General features: G+C 49.7%; 1 protein-coding gene across 1 annotated transcript; it reads right to left on the minus strand.

Moving 5' to 3' along the window:
- Nucleotides 1-326: 326 nt before the first annotated feature.
- On the minus strand, nucleotides 327-19459 carry EPB42 (erythrocyte membrane protein band 4.2). Its single transcript, XM_065941594.1, has 13 exons — nucleotides 19450-19459; nucleotides 17636-17821; nucleotides 16471-16701; nucleotides 13265-13383; nucleotides 12258-12362; nucleotides 10505-10682; nucleotides 9779-9917; nucleotides 9384-9487; nucleotides 8611-8853; nucleotides 6713-7012; nucleotides 3723-3877; nucleotides 2497-2630; nucleotides 327-666 (listed from the first exon to the last, which is right to left on the minus strand). The coding sequence occupies exons 1-13, from the start codon at nucleotides 19457-19459 to the stop codon at nucleotides 504-506; spliced, it is 2067 nt and encodes a 688-aa protein (XP_065797666.1). The 3' UTR covers nucleotides 327-503.
- Between the last annotated feature and the right edge of the window lie 783 nt (nucleotides 19460-20242).

The following is a 20242-nucleotide window of genomic DNA, read 5'->3' on the forward strand; positions in this document are numbered from 1 at the left end:
ATGGTCAGGGATAGCATTGATCAGTATAATCTTAGGATTGTCTAAAAATCATATTTTTAGTTAATGTTGTCCCATTTCATCAGAAATACAAGAGTGCTTTAAATATTAGGTTATTTTCCTTACCTATAAATGAATGTATGTACTAGTGAATAGTAAATGGTTATGAAAAACCCTGAACTAAAAAAAAAAATCTTAATTTACTTGTCTGAATACCTTTATAAAGACTTTTTTAAAAATTTCTCGAGCCCAGTGGTTTCTATTTTAAGACAGCTAGTCTTCATAGAGGCCTTGAGCTGGGGTGACAGAAATGAATGTTTTTTTCTGTTGATTTCTGAGAGTATAAGTTTTTTTGAAGTGGGGAATCCAGTTTTGTTCTTGGTCCTCTCCTGCTCAACTTGAGCAGAGAATCATTTGTCTGATAAGCAGTTTCTCTTCCCACCACGCTTGGTTTTAGATTGTAGATTCAGGAGGTGGTTGGGGAAAGTGATGCTGGAGTTGGCAGTTTAAGCTGGAGGTTCACGGGCTACCACCATGACAGTTCTGAAATTGGTTAGGTTCTGGAACATGTTGCAGTCCATTTCCACAGTGAGCCTCTGGCACCCCACCTTCATTGGCATGAACTCAACTTGGGTGCGCAACGTGTTTCTGGGCTGCACCGAATTCACTCTGAAATAGAAGAAAAGGTAAATCCTAGTTCTGTTGCAGGGCCATTCCTTTGCTGGCCCCAGTGAATCTGATCCTTACCTGCTTACAGAGGTGGACCCTGAAGAAATAAACGTGTAAGTACCCAGTTGTTAAAACAGAGGAGGTTTGAAGGGGGTGGAAGGCAGGAGCCTCCATGGTGAGCAGCTGTATGGTTGAGAAGAGAAATATCCTATTCTAAGGGCTTCCAGGTTGCATCTGTTGTTTCATCACCTGTGACTTCAGTCTGGTCCCATTCTTGGTAATAGTAGGCTTGTGAAGACTATGGTTTTAGAAGCCTCTTTGCTAACTGCAGTGGGTGTAGTGGGCATACTAGATGTCAGGATGCCAGCAGGTGGCGTTTGGAGCCCTTTCAGCAGCTTTCTTGTCTACCTGTGGACCTTCTTATGGTGACTGAGCAAATGGTACAGATTTCTTTTGAGAAAGTTTGCCTTACAGTTTATCTGGGAGACCATAGAAGTCTGGTTAAATGCTGGCAGTCCTTCCTCTCAACTATGACCAAGAGTGACTGACTGAGTTTCTTGAGGCTGAGGTGGTGGCTTAACAACCACACAACCTGTCAGGGACCTCGGGGTTGTAGGAATAGGCATCGTGAACTCTAAACTGTATGTGCGTGTTTAGTGGAGGATGCTGTGGACCTCATGAGAGAAGGAGCAATAATTAACAAAGATACTTGCAACATCTAAAGCCAACAAGGCGTGGATAACCTAGATTATATAGGGTTTGTGTGTATTAATATATGTGTGTATATATATATACACCCACAGATCAACAAGGAAAAAAGGAACAGCAAAAGAAAAGTGGGCAAAGTTAAGAAACTATACAGAGGAGGAAATGGAAAAGGCTAATGAACATGCTGCGATTCGTGGGGTCGCAAAGAGTCGGACACAACTGAGCGACTGAACTGAATAAACATATGAAGAGTTGCAAGTTAAAACAACGATGAGATGTTACCTTATTCCTGTTAGACCAGATTAAAAGAGAAAACGGTATTGCCAAGAGTGGAGGAATGGTAGGAATATAGAAGCTGTCAAGTACTGCTGGAGGGAACTGCAGCAATTCTGCAAACCAATCTGATAGCATGTGGTCAAACCAGGTCTTATCCTGTGTCTCAGCAACTCCATGTATTGTGTATGTGTATTTGTGGTGTCTGAGTGTTGGAGGCACTGTGGAGTGGTGTGGTAGGAAGCAGGGGTATACATTATGGAGTGATTTGTAGCAGAAGCAGTGGACTTGACATGTGGATGAGTGAAAAACAGTTCTAAGTGAAATGAATTAGACATAAGGTTTATATAGTTTTAAAATACGGGCTCATGATGCAACAGTACACATTTTACACATACTGAGACAAGGATATGAAGAGTGGTGGTGGGAATGGGAGTAGGGAATAGGAGTAAAAGGGAATGTGTAAATAAAATTCTGTATTGTGTTGTCACTGGTTGAATGCAGCTCTTTCCTGTGATGTTCCCTAACCCCCTCACCTGTGCTCATCAGTAATACCCAGGCCCTCTCTGCCTGACCAGGGCCTCAACCAGCGTCAGGCACCCAAGGGGCACAGAGCCTCCCTCTCTCCTGTACCCCTGTAAGCATTGGTGGCCCCAGGGTGAGAGAGGCCCTGATCTTTTAGTTCAACTCTGGCCGGTACATGCTCTGTCTTCATGGCCACAGCAAACAGTGTCATCAGTCTTGGGTTCCTGCCATTCTTTACCATTTGAGCCACCAGGGAAGCCCAGGTTCTTGCCTTTCTGACAGGTTGAGATACTTCTGTGGGATGAGAAGCTTGTGGTCTCTTACCTGTAGCTCTTCTCTCTGTAAATGAGCCCCCTTCCAAAGATGGAGATCACACAGTCTTCCAAGGGAACATCGAGGGGGTTATGGATCCTGACCACGACCATCAGGGGCTGATGTTGCTCTGCTGTCTCTGGCATCTGGGGGGGATCCCAAGAGCATGGAGCTGTAGTTACCTCTTCCCCTCCTAGCTACCCTCCCTGAACCCTTTCTTGGTTATTCTCCTATCTCTACCATCCTCACCTAAACTCAACTGCTGATTTTGCTACCCCTCTGCTTGATCTTCTGTATTTACTTTCACCTTTGAATCACTGACAACACTGATGGTGCCTTTCCTTCACTTGGAAACCTTGGAAGGTTTCCCCTTGTTTTCAGAATTCAGCTTTGGTTGGCCTTCAGAGCCCTCCACAATCTAACCCCAATCTATCCCAGGCTCATCTGTTCTACCCCTGACTACACCCTAGCCTCTGGGCAGTTTCCCAGCCCCAGCACAGCCCTCAGGCTCCCTTCCTTTGGGCCTCTTTTCTCAGTCTTCTATCTGCAATGACCTTCTCCCTCCTCTGCACTGAAAGCTTACCTATTTTCCCAAAGCCTGACACAAACGCCACCTCCTGCGTGAAGTTTTCCCAAACCCCCAGCCGGAAATAGGCCTCTTTACTTCACTTGTGCCAGAGTGACTTTGTTCCTCTGAAAACTCTGACATAGACCACACATTATGTCACCCTTGCACAACTGTGACCCCCTCCAGGGCAGAGACCAAGTCACATTCATTTTGGTCTGGGTACATATGTGGAAAGAGGACTGGACTAAGAGCCCTAAGCCTCTAAGACATTCCATATTTATGACTTGTAGGCATGATGCTTTCCTCATCTGAATAATGGTGAGAGATCACCTCCCAGGGCTGTGGTATTAAAAGAAGTACAATGTGAAAATACATTGGTACTGTATAAAATGCTAAATAACCGTAGGCTGTTATCTTTGTAAATTTGGAGGCAGCCACTGAGAAGACTCCGATTTTAGAAAGCTTTACTTAAAGTGGAAAGATTTAAATCTTAGTGTCATATATAAGAAATCATCTCTTTCAAGAGGAGTTCTCATCCCAGCATTTCCTGATAGTTTCTTCAACACGGCAGCACGGTCACCTGCTCTGAAGCTTGAGGGGCTCTGTTCTTTCTGAAATGGCGACTTGAATAGCAGCAAACACAGCAATTTGGGGAAGGACTGGTGCCTACCTCGATGACAAGTTGTGGTCTGCAAATGGCGATGTCTTGCTGGGCGAAGCAGGTAAAGCTGGAGTGCATTGCCATGGCAGTGAGTCTGAGGAAGCTATTCTCTGGCAGGCTTTGTTCAAAACTGTAGTTGAACAGGGAGGTAGAGATTGTCTTATCTGAAACATGTAACAGGTGGAGTCAGTGACCAGGAGTGAGTGCACGTGCCCCAGAGACAAGCAGTAGTTTCATGCTTGTCTCCCAGGAGACATGACTCCCAGGAGGCCTCACTGAAGCCAGAAAGATGCCACATTCCTCACAGCAGTTTCAGAATGCACTCACTCAAGAACCCACCCTAAAGGACTTCCCTGGCGGTCCCGTGGTTAGGACTCCACGGTCTCAAGGCAGGGGGTCCAGGTTCAACCCCCAGTCAGGAAACAAGTTCCCACATGCCACAACCAAGAGCCCGAATGCTGCAACTAAGACGAGGGGCAGCCAAAATAAAAACAAACAACCCACCCAAGAGCAACATCACCATCATGAGCACAACACCTTTGGTAGACCACCTCCACAGGGCTCTGGAAAGGGCCCTGTGAACTGCAAGTGGAGCCTCGGTCTCCTTGTCTAGTAATAACACCTACCTGGTGGGATGGCTTCTGGTCACGAGACGGTTGTTAAGTGTTGGCTTCAGACCCAGTCATGGCTGAATATGTGCTTGCTTGCTCCCCTCCCCTTCTCTGCTGCTGTTCTTTCCCGTTTGCAAAGAAAATGAAGCCACCCTTCCCTCTTCACCACTGCCTCCAAGGTGAGGCCCCCTCTGTGCCCAGATCCTGCCCCCTGCTTTTCAAGTCAGTGCTCCATCCTAACCCCACCACTGCTTAGCTGTGTAACTGTGGGCAGTTTATTTCACTTTCTGTGTCTTAGTCTCCTCATCTGTAAAGTGGGGATGATAATGGTTCCTGCCTCATAAGGTCATTATGAGGATAAATGAGATAATGCATACAAAACACTTGACATCATGTTTGCCAAAAATAAGCGCTCAATAAATGTGAGCTATAATTATTCTAGTAGTGTCTCATTTCCTCAAAGATTGCACCATCGAGTATAACCCATCTCCTGAGGCTTTGTCTTTTTCTCTCTATTAATTCTTCTTCAGCATTTAAGAACGTTCTGCTCTCTCTCTATCATCTTAAAAGAAAACAAAGAACACCTTTCCTCTCCCGAGTGTCCCCATCTGCCACCCACCCTCTCTTCTTTTTCCATCCATTCTTCCAGGAAGGACTGCATACCTTGTCTCACCTCCTCAGCTCTCAGCAGTTTAAGCCCCAGAGAACCTATTGCTTCTCCACCAGACCCTCTGTCAGTAGAGGCTTTCCAGCCTTGACCGCTCAGCCTCTCCAGTGGCCATGCTGGGCTCCCCTTTCTTCTCTTTGACTTAGTCCCTCACTCTGCTGTCTCCCTGTCTGGTGCCCAAACGCTGGTACTGCCTGGGTTTCCTCCTCACCCTCTCATTTCCTCTCAGTCCTTCCCCCTCTTCCCTGCCCCCATCCAGGACTTTATCTCGAATACCAGCTTTAGGTTTCCAGCTGCCTACTGGCCATCACAGCTCAGATGTCTTCTGGGATTTCAAACCCAACATGCAACAAACAGAATGCATCATCTTTCTCCCCAAACCTGTGCTCTCCCATTGGCCCTACTTTAGAGGCTCACCCAAACTGGAAGCACCCTCTAGCCACATACACAAGTTCAATCTAGCCCACTTCTATAATATGACTTCATTTGAAAAGTTCTGCTAGTTTACTTTGTCCTTCAATTTTTCAAAACCTTGCAACTTCTAATCTGTGGTTGTTGGATACACATTAGATACACATTAGAATCATATGGGAAGCTTTAAAAATTCCCAATGCCAAGCCACACCCCAAGTCAATTATAACAGACTCTGACCGAGAGACCTAGGAATCAGTATATTTAAAGTTCTCCAGGTGATTCAACATACAGACAAGGTTGAGATACATGACTCTAATTTGGCCCCTTCCTTTCCATTCTACCAAAAGTTCCTTTTCAAAAATGAATTTCTAATCCCATTGACTCCTTTGGTTAAAACCTTTTACCAGTTCCCCATTGCCCAGAGAATAAAACCCAAATTCTTGAGCAGCATTGACAAGCCACTTCAAGATCTGGCCCAGTCTGGCTCTCATGCAACTCCCCTACTCCACTCAGCCCACTCTTGGAAAGGGAACAGGGTGGAAAGACTAGAGGCAGGGGGACCAGTCAGGAGGTTGAGGCAAGCATGTAAACAAGCTCTATTCCACTGATTCTCTTGCCTGCACATTGGAGTCACCCAAGGACTTAACAACATTTTTGATATTTGGGTCAAACTGTAGAGTTTCTGACTTAATTGATCTGGGGTGCAGGCTGAGCATCAAACTTCCCCCAGGTGGTTCTTATGTGCAGCAAAGTTGGAGAACTTTGCCATGAGAACTAGAGCAGAACTAGCTGCTCTAGTCCAGGGAATTTCAACCCTAGAGTAACACAGGGAGCTCTGAAAAAATTCCAGTGCCTGGATCCAGCTCCAGATCAATTACATAAGAATCTCAAGGAGGAGGAAGAACCTGGGCATATGTCCCTTCTGCCTGGAAAGCCCACGACTCCCTTCTCTGTCTGACACTGCCTTACTGATCCTTCAAGACCCAGGGCAGCCTGATTTACCTGGGGGCAGGCTGCTCCTGTCTGGGAGGGATGCTAATCCACCATTGTACTGTGTTTACCTCCTCAAACACTTCTTACACGGCTCCATAGTCTGTTTACTCAAATGACTACAATCAGAATTGCGGGTTTTGTTTTTCCTGTGTGAAGCTCAGTAAATATGTATTGAATGAGAGAGAGCGAGCGAGCGAGCACGTCAGGAACTAGAAACCATGCCTGCAAATCTGCAGGGGTTGCTGTGTGGCTGCTGCCTGCTCAGAGCAGGAGCTGGGTGTGTAGAGTGTTGGGAAGGGGCCGCAGAGAGATACCTGAGCCGGCACTGAGTGTGAAGACAAACTTCTTCCTCCAGAGCTTGGCAGCAAGGATGCCGTTGTAGTACACTGCCTGCAGCCCCATCGCCAGCTGCACTTCCTTCTCCTGGTCACTGGGGTTTAACAAGTTCACAGAGAACTCTACATTCTCTCCCAGGACTATGGAACTCGGTGCTTTCATTAAGAGATATAGAAGATCATCTGTCTCACAACAAGGAGGATAGATGTCATCATCTTTCTTGTGCTTCATTCTGTATTTCTGGACTTTCTCCAGCACCATTTTTTCTTGAGAAGATCCTGAAGAATGGAATAAACAAAGCAGGCCTCTTACCCAGCAGGTATAGACCCTTCTAATAAAAGCTCAGGATTAAGGTTCATTGACCCACTACTGCTCAAATTTGCCAAGGCCACAAGAGCTTTGCAAACCTCTCCTGCCACATGTAGCTAAAAAAAGAGGTTTGTGTTAGACAAACTCACCACAGATACAGTGTGTCTCTTCCAAGTCACTCAAGGGTCAAGTTCTTCAAGTACTATGAATTTGCCCCTTGAATGGTGGGAGAGCTAGTTTTTGTACAAGTTGCAGTAACTTGTATTTTCCAAAGTGAAGGAGTTTGGACTTATTCCAAGGGAAATGGAGGCCATGAAATATTCTGGAGCAGGAATATTCTGTAACATAAATATATTTGTGTCCTGGGAAGTTCATTCTGGAAACCATAAGTTAGAGATGGAATAACGATGAGCAGACTGGAGGCAGGGGTCCAATTAGGAGGCTACTATAATACTGTAGTCAGACACGACTGAGCAACTTCACTTTCACTTTTCACTTTCATGCACTGGAGAAGGAAATGGCAACCCACTCCAGTGTTCTTGCCTGGAGAATCCCAGGGACGGTGGAGCCTAGTGGGATGCCGCCTATGGGGTCGCACAGAGTCGGACACGACTGACGCGACTTAGCAGCAGCAGCAGCAGCAGCATAATACTGTAGAAGAGAGATGGTGAGGCCCTGGGTGACCTGTAGGCAATGGGGAAGGAGATGAGGAGATGGGTGTGAGGGTACCATCGGGAGGCTCAAGAACAGAGCAGGCCTTCTTGTTTGGACAAATGGGTGGACAGTACAGCACTGTGCTCTAATAACTACTATGGAGGGGAATTCACAGGGAGGTTGGGGAGTGTGGGAGGACAGCAGGAGAGAGAGAATACTTCCCGGCAGCTGGGCTTGTTTTTTGTTTTGTCTTTGGCCATGCCACTTGTGGCATGTGAGATCTTAGCTTCCCAACCAGTAGTAGAAGTGCAGAGTCTTAAGCACTGGACCACCAGGGAAGTCACCTGGGCTTGGTATTAAGTATTCTGTTCTATAGCAGTGGTTCTCAGCTGGAGACAATTTTGCCCCCAGGGGACATCTGGAAATATCAGGAGACATTTCTGGTTGTCACAACTGGGGGTGGTGGTTGAGAAGGGGCTGGCAACTAGAGGATAGAGACCAGGAAGGCTTCTGAATGTCCTAGGTTGCACAGCCTCCCAGATAGCTATCTGGTCCAAAATGTGAATAAAGTCAAACAGGGTTGAGAAGTCCTATTTTATGTGATGGGGAATGGTCTGCACGTCTCCCTGGCCTGCATGTGTCTGGCCCATTCCTTTCCCTCTGTTGCTGTCTGGGGCCCTCCTCTGCCTGGTGTGTGCATGCTAAATTGCTTCAGTCGTGTCCAACTCTTTGCAACCCCACAGACTGTAGCCACTCAGTCTGTCCATGGAATTTTCTGGGCAAGAAAACAAGGGGGTTGCCATTTCCTACTCCAAGGGATCTTCCCGACCCAGGGATCAAACTGGTATCTCCTGCATTGGTGGGCAGATTCTTTACCTCTGAGCCACCTGGGAGGCCCCCCACTGCCTGGTACCTTCAGGATACTTGTAGTTCTGTGTGATATCCTCACGGCGGTCATAGTCCACATTCTTGGTGCTGATATTGTTGCCAAAATACTTAGTGTTGCAGTCAGTCAACTCCAGTGTCCCATCTTCACGGCACTTCCAGACCACACATGAGGCATTTATTGAGGCAAAAATGTCTGATACTGCAGGGGTCAGCCACACGATCCCCTCCTTGACCGCTTTGACTGGGGCCAGATCACAGGCCTCCAGGACTGAGGGAGAGAAATGTCAATGAGTGAGAGGAATCATACCCAGGTCTTGGCTTCGGTCAGAGCAGCAAAACCTCTGTCCCTATCCTCATGCCCGATTGCCCCTCCGCTGGAATCAAGGTCAGAGGTGGGCACCAGGCAGGGTTTCTGAGAGGGCACAACTGGGGTGAGGCTCACTTTTAGTGACAAAACTTTTTGGTCATGGTCTGTGGCAGGCGCCCTCTCAGAAGTTGGACAAGACTTCAGAGTTAACAGAGTACATGGGAGTTCCTAAGCCAGCTTGACCACAGACATGACAGGAGTAGGTGGCCTTTGTTGAGCACTTCCTACGTGCCTGGCCCTGTGACTGTTCTGTTCCTGGGGGGTGTTGGGCCAGCATCCCACTGCTCACTATCAGTCCTGCCACTGCTTCTGTTTTAGGGGCTGCAGACCCGCTATGGACCACCTGCTGCGCCTGTTTCCTCTCCAAGGGACTCCTTGGACCCTTGCAGCTCTGTGTAACCTGGTGGTCCTAGGCCCACCCCAGGCAGTACCTTCACCTCCTTTAAGAGCACTTGGGTATAGAACCTGCCATCCGTCATAACCCTCAGGCAGAGCAGGCCGGGCCATCCAGCACTCTGTGGAAGTCTGGAAGATCCTGAAGCAAAGAGAGCAGTACAAGTTGGGGGAAAAACTCCTGAAGCAGTCCTAGGGATGACAGAGCTGATACTAAGTGGATGGGAGGACGCTGTGTAAGAGTGGTTCCAACACTCCCAGGAAGGGGCGTGCGTCTCACATTCACCCTGACCGTCAGAATCCTGCCTTCCAGAGTCTTGAAGGCCTATTCAAAGCAGGGCTGCTTGGAGTGGGGTGCTCCCGTGGATGACAGCCTGCGGGTTTGGAGCCCTTTGAGGTCTGGGACTTCATCCATCCCCTTTGGGCTTCTCACCAGGCTCTGCCTCTGTTGCCTTCTCCATTCTGAAGCCCCTCCTCGTTGTAGTACTCGCCTACCAGCAGGCCCCCGCCGGTGCCCTGGGCTGAGGTGAACGTGGTGACGACACGGGCAGGGATTCCCAGGCCTCGCAGCACTGCGTGGAAGCGGGCAGAGGGTCAGGGCACCAGAGAGGCCTGGGACGCGGGGGATGGGGTCTGTGGCTAGCATTGTCAGTGTCTCCTCTGGACACTAGGCACTTTCGTGGTCTTAAATGCCAGGTGACATTGTGGAAAGAGAAGGGGCACAGGAACTGACACCCGCCCGACCTAGGCGATGTGAAGGCCAAGTAATGAGCAACAGACAAGGGACACAGCAGGCGGAGTACACAGCGAGGGGAGGCTTCCGCAGAGCGCTGGGACTGGCTTTCTGGGGCAGAGGCAGGGAGGAGCTGTGGGGAGTTTGGGAGCAGAGCTCGCCAGCTGGGCCTAACTTTGCTGAATCTGGGAGAAGGAGCAAAAGCTGGTTGAAAGGAGTGGCTGGGGAAAAGCCATCTTGGCCAGATGGTGCATGGGAAGCAGTCACAGGTGTGGTGGAGGTGGGGGAATGCTGCGGAGTGGAGGCAGTGGCTGCTTTTGGAGATGACATGGGGCAGGGGGTACCAGGCAACCCAAGAAGCAAGGCAGACACTGTGCGGTAGCCAAGGTAACTTGCCTGGGTGCGGCAGGCAAGTCCGCTCTGTACCTGTGCAAGCAACAGCTGCCAACACCCAGGCCTGGCCCTCGTACACGGGTCTCCCATGACCAGTGGCCCACTGTCGCAGGATGGGCACACTGCCCCGGCGCTTGTTCAGCAAGGCCCTTTCCTCCGTAGTCTGGATCTTCGCAGTGGGCAGGACACACTTCTCCTTAAGATCATGCAGCTGTTTGGGGAAATGTGTGGATGTTTATGGGGGTGGGTAGGGAGGGCTCGGAGAAGGCAATGGCACCCCACTCCAGTACTCTTGCCTGGAAAATCCCATGGACGGAGGAGCCTGGTAGGCTGCAGTCCATGGGGTCGCTAAGAGTCGGACATGACTGAGCGACTTCACTTTCACTTTTCCCTTTCATGCCTTGGAGAAGGAAATGGCAACCCACTCCAGTGTTCCTGTCTGGAGAATCCCAGGAATGGGGGAGCCTGGAGGGCTGCCGTCTATGGGGTCGCACAGAGTCGGACACGACTGAAGCGACTTAGCAGCAGCAGCAGGGAGGGCTCGGGTTTCTCAGGTGGCGCTAGTGGTAAAGATCCCACCTGCCAATGCAGGAGATGAAAGAGACATGTGTTCAATCCCTGGGTGGGCATGGAAACCCACTCCAGTATTCTTGCCTGGAGAATCCCACAGATAGAAGAGCTTGGTGGGCTACAGTCCATAGGGTCTCAAAGAGCTGGACACAACTGAAGTGACTTAGCAAGGGCTCTTCACAGCTCTCCAGGCATGGTGAACAGACCACCTGTATGGAAATCACCTGGAACTTGTTAAACCTGCATGTTCGTGGGCTCCACCCTTACCCACTGGGATGGTGTCCGGGAAGCCTCCTTTTTAACAAGTCCTACAGAAGCAGGGGTTCATGAACCATGGAAGTGAAAGTGTTAGCTGCTCAGTCATTTCTGACTCTTGTGACCCCACGGACTGTAGCCCATCAGGCTTCTTTGTCCATGGGATTCTCCATGCAAGAATACTGGAGTGGGTTGTCATTCCCTTCTCCAGGGGATCTTCCTGACCCAGGGGTTGAAACCTGGATCGAACCAAGGTCTTCCACACTGCAGGTAGATTCTTGACCGTCTGAGCCACCAGGGAAGCCCATAGTGGCAAATGAAACTCAGGACATGAGAGCAGCAGGAGGGCTGCCCCTTGCTGGAGGCTTTCACTGTTCCTTGGTCTGCCTGGCCCTGATTTTTTCGAGTGTTTGCACCTGGGACCATGAGGCCCACATTTCCTCCTCCTCGCAGGCTAGCCCTGTCCCTCACCGCCTCCTCAGAGGAGAGGATTGAGCCACATGAGGAAGTAGAGAACACATTACTCCTGTGAGAGAACTTTTTAAGGATAACAGGAATGGACCACGCCACCTTCATGGGAATAACTTAGAAATGAAAACAAGTTCCTTTGACTGCCTTAACACCAAACCACGGGTAAGATGGAACTGACCCCCTTCTTCCCAGGGACCTAAGCCCTGTGCCAGGGCTGGGGGTGAGGAGGCAGGGAGAGGGAGGTCTCAAGGAAATCCAGGTCAGTTTTAGTCCTCGCTGGCTTGGGACCTGAGGGAGGACACCTTCTTGTCATTTCTCTCCCCGCTGGATGCTACTGTCTGCCCCTCCTCATTCAGACCCTTCTCCAGGGACTGTCCCCTGCACTCTGGGAGGAGGGGACCATTCGTGAGTAAAAAACTTCTGGGGCCCTAGATGGGGGCAGAGGACTGCTGTCTCATCTCCTCCCCCTCCCCACCCCGTCGTCACTCACCAAGGCGCCCAAGACTCGGGCCACATGCACGGGGTTGCCCCACTTCTCCACCTGATTGTCCCTGGTCAGTAAGCTCAAGCCAAGGTCGATGACATCCTCCTCGAGCTGTAAGGACCACACAGGCCACCCATGATGGAGGGTGTGCGGGTCAGCCTCTCCTTCCACAAGTCAACCCCGCCCCCTTGTCCTTCTCCTTGACTCAGGCTCCACTCCTCCCTGCCGTGTTCCTGAGGAAGTTCTGGCTTTTCCCTCTGCCCTAGGGCCCCCTCGTCCCAGTGCCTGGCATCTCAGCCTTTTGCCTCTTCTGTTGTCTGACTGCTGATATTGTAGGCTTTTGAGCACCAGAGCTCTGTGGAGTCCTTTCATTTCTGCAGTTTTTCATATAATTTGCTCCCACAGCTCCTAACAGGGCTATCCCTGTGTGGGGGTGGATAAAATGGAGCAGAAGTGAGCAGCAAGGGAGACACGTGGCCACTTAGGCTATAGATCTCAGCAACGTGGTTGGGGCTCTAGGAGAGATACCAACCCAGGGAGCACAGTGGAGAGTCAGTCTGCCTCTGGGGGCTGGGAAAACTTTCAGAGGCCCTTAAAAGATGGGCAGGCATTTTCCCGGTGGTAAGTGAGGGAAGGTATTCCTGGCAGAGCGAACATTCAACCTGCACAATCAAGGGATGACCAGGAGCTGAATCGTGGAGCTCTTGGGGAGAGGAAAGCACTGGTCTGACTGTGAAGAGTCTTGTGTGTCAAGCCAGGGGATTTGGTTTCTATCCTGTAGATGGTAAGATTTAACAGAGGCTTCATCTGCATGGTCTTTAGGAAAATAACTCTGGTGGTTGAGGAGGATGGTCTAGTGTGGCCCTGAGGGGACCGAGGTACCACGTGGCTGAACTTGCATGAAGAAATGGCCTCGTGACCAGAGGCTTTGGACTGGCCCAATCTGTTTGACTTGAGCACTGAAAGTTATGGGGTGATCGCTGTCTCCCCACCTTCCCTGGAGGCCCCCGTACCTGGCCAAAGTCCCAGGGCTCATCCTGGATGCAGTCAGCTGTGCCCAGGAAGATGAGGCCATTCTGGTTCAGCAAGTACTCCCTGCGCTGAGCTTCATTCCCCAGGAATACAGCATCCTCTGGAGAGAAGCAGGCAGGGATGAGGGACTGTGGGGTGCTAGGCGTGCCATCCATCTCCAGGCCTTTGCCCTCCCTGCTTAGGTGAGATTCTGCTGCAGGCCCTCGCTTCAGCTCCAGGCCTGATAGAGACTGTGAAGGAAACCCCTCTTTTCATCCCATACTGGGACCAGGCCTCCTCTCTGGTGAGAGTTGGGAAGGGGATGAGAGTCTCTGGGTCAGCCACAGTGGCTTTCATGGTCAGCCAGCAGACAGGAACAAGCCAACCTTAAAAGTCCTACTGGTTCTCAAAGAAACCTGCTCCTGAACCAAGAACATTTGGCAACAGGCCAGGGGGCTTCCCAGGGGGCCTGCTATGTCTCTCTCATAAATTCAACCAGAAAAAAAAAATGTTTCAGAAAAACCAACAGGTTGACTGTTGTGAGCAGAAGGAAAGACAAGCAGGGGCAGAGGGAGAATGGGGCTGTGTGTGTGAAGGAGCAGTGGGAGCCACCTGGCGTGGCCAAGGGGGTCTAGGACTCCTATGGTCTCTTCCTGCTGCCTCTCCTACTATCTTCATCAAAGGGTTGCCTGGGGGTCATGAAGGGGGTTGGGGTTTGAAGGAGGCCATCGCCCACTCTAGGAAACTGGGAGCAGCTGGGGGACCTACTCTGCTTGTCAAATGTCTCTCTCTGCCTGTTGCCAGGGGTGAATTAGGGGGTGGTTGGACTGGTTCCTGGAGACTAGAATGAGAAGAAGATTTCCAAACCATCTTCCCGGGCATCCAACTAGGATGAGGGTACTCAAAGTAACAGAAGGCTGGGATATTAGATATCAGGAAGCCCTGAAAAACCTTGGACAGAAAATCACAGAATCATGTGCCCAAGGAGCCCAGGCCCCTGCCCCTCCATCCTGAGTACTATCTGTGAAGTCAGCTGGACATTGCCTCTTTGGAAATTGCTTCAAACCAAGGAGTTTGGCTCTGCAGGCTTTGGGAACTACATTATCAGAGCAGAGGTAGCACCCTTCTTCTCAGCTTGGGTGCATCCCCTTCTGTCTTTATAAAGCTCCCTGCTTATGAATAGGACTTTGACTTTCACTATTGCTGCTACTGCTGTCATTTCAGTTGTGTCTGACTTTGTGCGACCCCATAGATGGCAGCGCATCAGGCTCCTCCGTCCCTGGGATTCTTCAGGCAAGAATACTGAAGTGGGTTGCCATTTCCTTCTCCAATGCATGAAAGTGAAAAATGAAAGTGAAGTCGTTCAGTCATGTCCAATTCTTAGCGACCCCATGGACTGTAGCCTACCAGGCTCCTCTGTCCATGGGATTTTCCAGGCAAGAGTACTGGAGTAGGGTGCTATTGCCTTCTCCGGACTTTCACTACAGGGTATAAAATTTCCTTTTGAATCCAGAAGAGCCCCATCTTTAAGTATAGTAAGATGAGACTGAGTCCCAGATAATCTCTGAAAGTCTCTAACTCACCTCCTAGATGGGCAGTGCCAATACTTTACCCCTGGCCAGACAGACACCTCACCCCTATAGAGAGGCCTTCCCTCACTGGTCCCGACAAGCCAGGTATGGAGGCAGGAATCCTGGCATAGAGTCAAGACTGTGAGCTCCCTCTGAACCAAGACCTGTTCCAGAACTGTATTTCTGCATCTTTGCTCAGGTAGTCAGGACCTAGCTCTGGATGTGTGCTCAGTCAAAGAGGCAGGTACAGTAAAGCCTCAGTTTTGAAGGGAAATGGCTTGAGGGTCTTTCTGGCAGTATATGCAGAGCCATGGGCCCTTGCTCAGCTGAAGGGGCCTTGAATCCATACTCACCCACGTGGGGCAAGGGCATCTCAATGGACACTAGTTCCCCTCCATTGTTCCACATGCCAACCCCCTTGGAACAGGAACAAAGGGCCTGGACTGAGGACAGACAGGGCTATCTGAAGGAGGGGGCCACTTGAGGACTCCAGGCTGGGCAAGAGAAATGGAGACAGGGTGTTACTGGGACTCAGGTGCTGTATAGGAAGGCCATCAGGCCCTGGGATCCAGGGGCTTCAGGGGAGATTTCTTCTACTTCCCCTTGTTACCAGCCGTGTCTCATAAGGAGGCCCCCTTTGGGCTGGCAGTGAACTTGTGAAAGGAAAAGGCTTGTCTCAGGTAGCAAGGATGGGCAAACAGGAAGAAACTGTTTTCCAGTCCTCTCGATATCTGTTCAGGTAGCCCGAAAGATTAAGGTGGGGGATGGCGGATTCAAAAAGGAAGACAGACTCAGTATTCAGAATGAGAAGGAAGAGATGTTCTCTTGACTTTTGTTTGGGACATGCCAACCATGTCTGATGACTTTTCTAGATTAAATAGTGCTGACAGCTAGGGCTGAGCTTTGCCAGAAGTGGCAACTGGCTGGGCCTCAGGAGGCTACCTGTCCCCAGGAAAGTCCATCCAGAGGCTGCTGAGCTAGGGAGACTGGTTGCTAATTTGCTGCTCTAGGTGGGTATTTGGATGGGTCATGGTGGAGAGAGAGAGTCTATAGTAAGGACAGAACTAACAAGTAGAAAGAAGCAAGAAGGAAGATTTACTGTGAAGCTGAAACTGAAACTTTGGGTCCCTCACCAACAATAGAAACTGCCTTCAAGTCAGGGAGGGGCCTAAGCAATTCAAAATTTGATGTTCTTTTTGTTAAAGAGGATCCCCCAAATTATTTAAAAACTCAGATCCCGCAAAACCTGGATTCACCCTGGAGACAGACTATGGGAGCCCATCAGAGAAACCTGTCCCACAGGCCCCCTCTTTTCCTGAAGTGCTCTCCAGCTCTCGGCCCCTAGCCTGTTATCACAGGGCAGTGCTTCCAGGGTCACCTCAGTGAGTCTCAGCTCCTGTGACTAAGTAGCCTGAGCCAGGACCAGACTGGCCTCTGTGAGAGCAGAAGCTCTGGGCTTCTTCCACATCAGGACCCAGGACACCACATCAGGACCCAGGGTCTGAGAGGCCGTTCATCCAGAGACTGGTTTCCACAGTGGCTAAGTACCTGTGCTGCTCTAGACGGAGCTGTCCCCTGGGGCCCCAGCTCCAGGGCCTTGAGTCTTGTGCAGCCCAGGCTGACCCAGACCAACTCACCTCGATTCCAGGGGTTAAAGAGCAGTGTGAACTGGCCCAGGCATTGTTTGCTGCCTGAGACCTGCAGCAGAAGTGAGTAGTGGCCAATGATAGCATCTGCGGGTGTGGTCACAGAGATAGTCCAGCACTGGTCATCTCTCTCCTCCACCCTTGCACTCCACCACTTCTGGTCCCCCAGACTGGAAACTGAGAATGTGACTTCGGTCCCATTGGCCTTGGAAGGCTGCTTTCCTGCAGTCATACAGAGATGAATAGGTCATTTGGACCCCTTGGCCACAACTCAGAGTAACAAAATGAAGTATCACAAAACTGAAGTAAGTGAAAATTAGATTTGGAGGAGAATGAAATCCACCCATCAAGGAATGAGGGTCAGAAAAGGGTGAGGGGAGAGCACAGGTCCTTAGCGCCCATGGACATCTAGAAAAGGCTCATAGTGTATAACATGGGTGTCATCATATCTCCTTCACTGGACAGATGAGAGGTCTTAGTGAGATATTGCAGGTAAAGCCCTTGGCTCAAAATCTGACATGTAGTACAGATTCAGCAAGTAGTAGAAATTAGATGTTATATTTAGCCTAGATTAAATCCCATTCAGGCTTTTCCACAAAACTGATATATATGCAACAGAAAAACTCCTTAGTGGTAATGCAGCTAAGCAACTTCTGAATTATGATAAATGCTACTTACTATGCATATTATCAGGCTTCCCTGGTAGCTTAGCTGGTAAAGAATCTGCCTGCAATGCAGGAGACCCCAATTTGATTCCTGGGTTGGGAAGATCCACTGGAGAAGGGACAGGTTAGCCACTCCAGTATTCTTGGGTGGCTCAGATGGTAAAGAATCCGCTTGCAATATGGGAGACCTGCTTTCGATCCCTGGGTTGGGAAGATCCCCTGGAGAAGGGAATGGCTCTCCACTCCAGTATTCTGGCCTGGAGAATTCCATGGACAGAGGAACCTGGCAGGTTACAGTTCATTGGATCACAAAGAGTCGGACATGAATTAGTGACTTTCACTTTCACTTGCTTGCATATTATCTCATCCTCACAGGATTTCTTGAGGCCCAGGCGCAGAGTGAGCCAGTTGCCCCTTGGTTCCCTAAGGTGGGGCTGGAGAAAGCATCCCCTGGTCCTATTGCCAAAGGAGTTGAGGGCAGTCCCACTCACCGGTTTGTGCAATGAGGGCCACCTTCTTCAGGGCATGCAGAAATGTGAGGACTGGAGCCTGAAAGTGCAAACTGATGGTGAAAGGCTGCCCCCTCCTCACGATGAGCCGTTTGGAGCTGATGTCATGGGTGTGGTGCTCTGCATTGTTTCTCGATGCCTGGAAGTCACAGCTCTTGATCCCCAGGCCTGTTGTGGAAAGAATGAAATCCTGGAGACTAGGTAAAAGTGACAACGTCAGTAAAAGCAGAGACCCTGAAGTCAGAGATGCAGGGTTCAAATCCTTGGCTCAACTTACTAGCTGTGCTGTCTCAAGCAAGTAGCTTAATCATTCATCCTCAGTTTCCTCTTCCTCAGAATAACCATCCCTCCTTGCAGGGTTGTGAAAGGCAAATGAGGTAGTGTACATAATATTCTCAGCCCCGTGTCAGACACATAGTAAGTCCCTGTTACTATTATTAATAAGAACAATGCTTGTTCTCATTGTTGACCTCTTTTTCTGGTCCCAATTCAAAAGCAATGAATGAAATCCAGAATTTTGCTCACTCCTACTCATTTTTGTCTAAGAACGCAATGATGATTTTTAGAGCTAATTTTGAAGTCACTGAGTCCAGCTCTGAGAAGAGTGAGGCGCAGAGAGCAGCTCACTCCAGATTGCATGTGGCTTTCCCCTAAAGGCTCATAAAACCCACAGTACCATGCAGTCCAGAAAAGCCCTACAAAGGGGGCCTGTGAATATTAAGACATTCTCCCAGGCAATTCTCACTTTATGACAAAAATTTGTAACTATGCTAACAGAGGCTGAGCTTTCTGCATCCTCTGTTTCTGCCTGTTTCCCCGCTTGGGGTCTACCTCTGTCCCTTTTAGCTGGATTCCCTGACTGTGGTGTGCTTTGCTGTACTAAGTCACCCATGTACTCAGTCATGTTCGACTCTTTGTGACCCTGTGGACTGGGGTCCATGGGGATTCTCTAGGCAAGAATAAAATAGTGGGTTGGTATGCTCTCCTCCTGGGGATCTTCCCAAGCCAGGGATCGAACCCAGATCTCTGGCATTCAGGTGGATCCTTCACCATCTGAGCCACCAGGGAAGCCCTTGAATACTGAAGTGAGTAGCCTATCCCTTCTCCAGGGGAACTTCCTGACCCAGAAATTGAACCTGGGTCTCCTGCAATGCAGTCGGATTCTTTATCAGCTGAGCTACCAGGGAAACCCTGGTTTCCCTGAGTCCTGCCTCCCTTCTCTCCCACTTAGCTTTGAGGCTACGACACTCTCATGCTTTCCCAGGTTGCCTACCAAATGGACCACAACCCAGTGAAAATAGTCATGTTAGGATGATGCTGGGATAAGAGTATAAATCTGTTTAACCACCATCACCACCTTACCACCATCATCACAACTATGAACAATTTACCACCAACAACCCAGTCGATTGTCACTTCATAGCCACACCCCCAGCACCACATCACCATTGCACCCAACACCGCTTCCCACCATAACCCACCCCTATCATCTCCGCTTCTGTCAGCACCAACCACTACCTTCCCCACCAGGGTCACACAAACACTACCTCCCCTACCACCAGCACCAGCGACCAGCTCACACACTTTAGCTCCTCCATCATCAGCACTCTCCGTTTACTATTCCCCAAACATAGCCCTACAACCACCACCTCCACCAATATTAGCATCCCCTAACACCTGCAACCATCATTGCTCATCATCACCTCGGCTACCGTCCTGCTTATTTTAATGAAAGCATAATGATAGAGAAGCTACTGAGAGCCCAGTAAGCCCTGTGGAGAGCTGGCTTGGCTCACCTTGACCCATGGCTGCAGGCTGCTCTTATCCGCCTGGCTACTGGAAATGCCGTTGCTCTGAGCTCCCTCTCTGAATCTGTCTTCCAGACAGAAAATGATGACGGGCACTTTTGTTGGCTTAAGAATCTGTAAAGAGTGGCATTTCCTTCTACCCCACCTACGTGCTTCCCCACATGTTTGTCTTTCCTGCTTCCTCCCCTCTGGTATCTCTTGGACCAGCTGCTGGAGGTCCCCGTGCTCGTTTATCTCTTGTACCAGGAGGCCCAGACAGGGGTATATCTGGCAGGCTCGAGGGGGAAGTGAATTGCGGGGGGGAATCTGCCAGTTGGAGAAGCCCAGATAAGTGTCTAAGCCTCTAGCTTCTGGGGCCTCAAGAGACCCTCAGAGATATTACCTGGATGATACTGGAAGACTCTGGAAAGAGGTCCATATACAACTTCAGATTCAAGCCCTAAACATGTCTTGGGCTTTAAGTTGTTAGATTCATGGACCTTTCTGCTAATATAAAGAGAGAGCATGTATGTCTGGGATTCATTTGTGTGAAAGAGATTAGCGGGTAGAATTTGTTGGTGAAAAATAAATGTCCAAAGAGCAGAAGCAAGAATTGTGGCTCTTTCTAGCCTGCTGGGTCTAGCACACTTGATCAGAGGAGGTTTGGCACCCTGTTGTTTTTCCTATTACTACTTGTTTTGTCAACAAGGAGACAACGCAGGAGGATCTCCTACTTGGTTCTCTTGGCCTCCCAGATTTTATCTGGGCTTCTGAGACTGTCACTAGAGGCTCGCTCAGTCAC

This window comes from Muntiacus reevesi, chromosome 7 (assembly GCF_963930625.1).
Source record: "Muntiacus reevesi chromosome 7, mMunRee1.1, whole genome shotgun sequence".
Taxonomy (NCBI): Eukaryota; Metazoa; Chordata; class Mammalia; order Artiodactyla; family Cervidae; genus Muntiacus; species Muntiacus reevesi.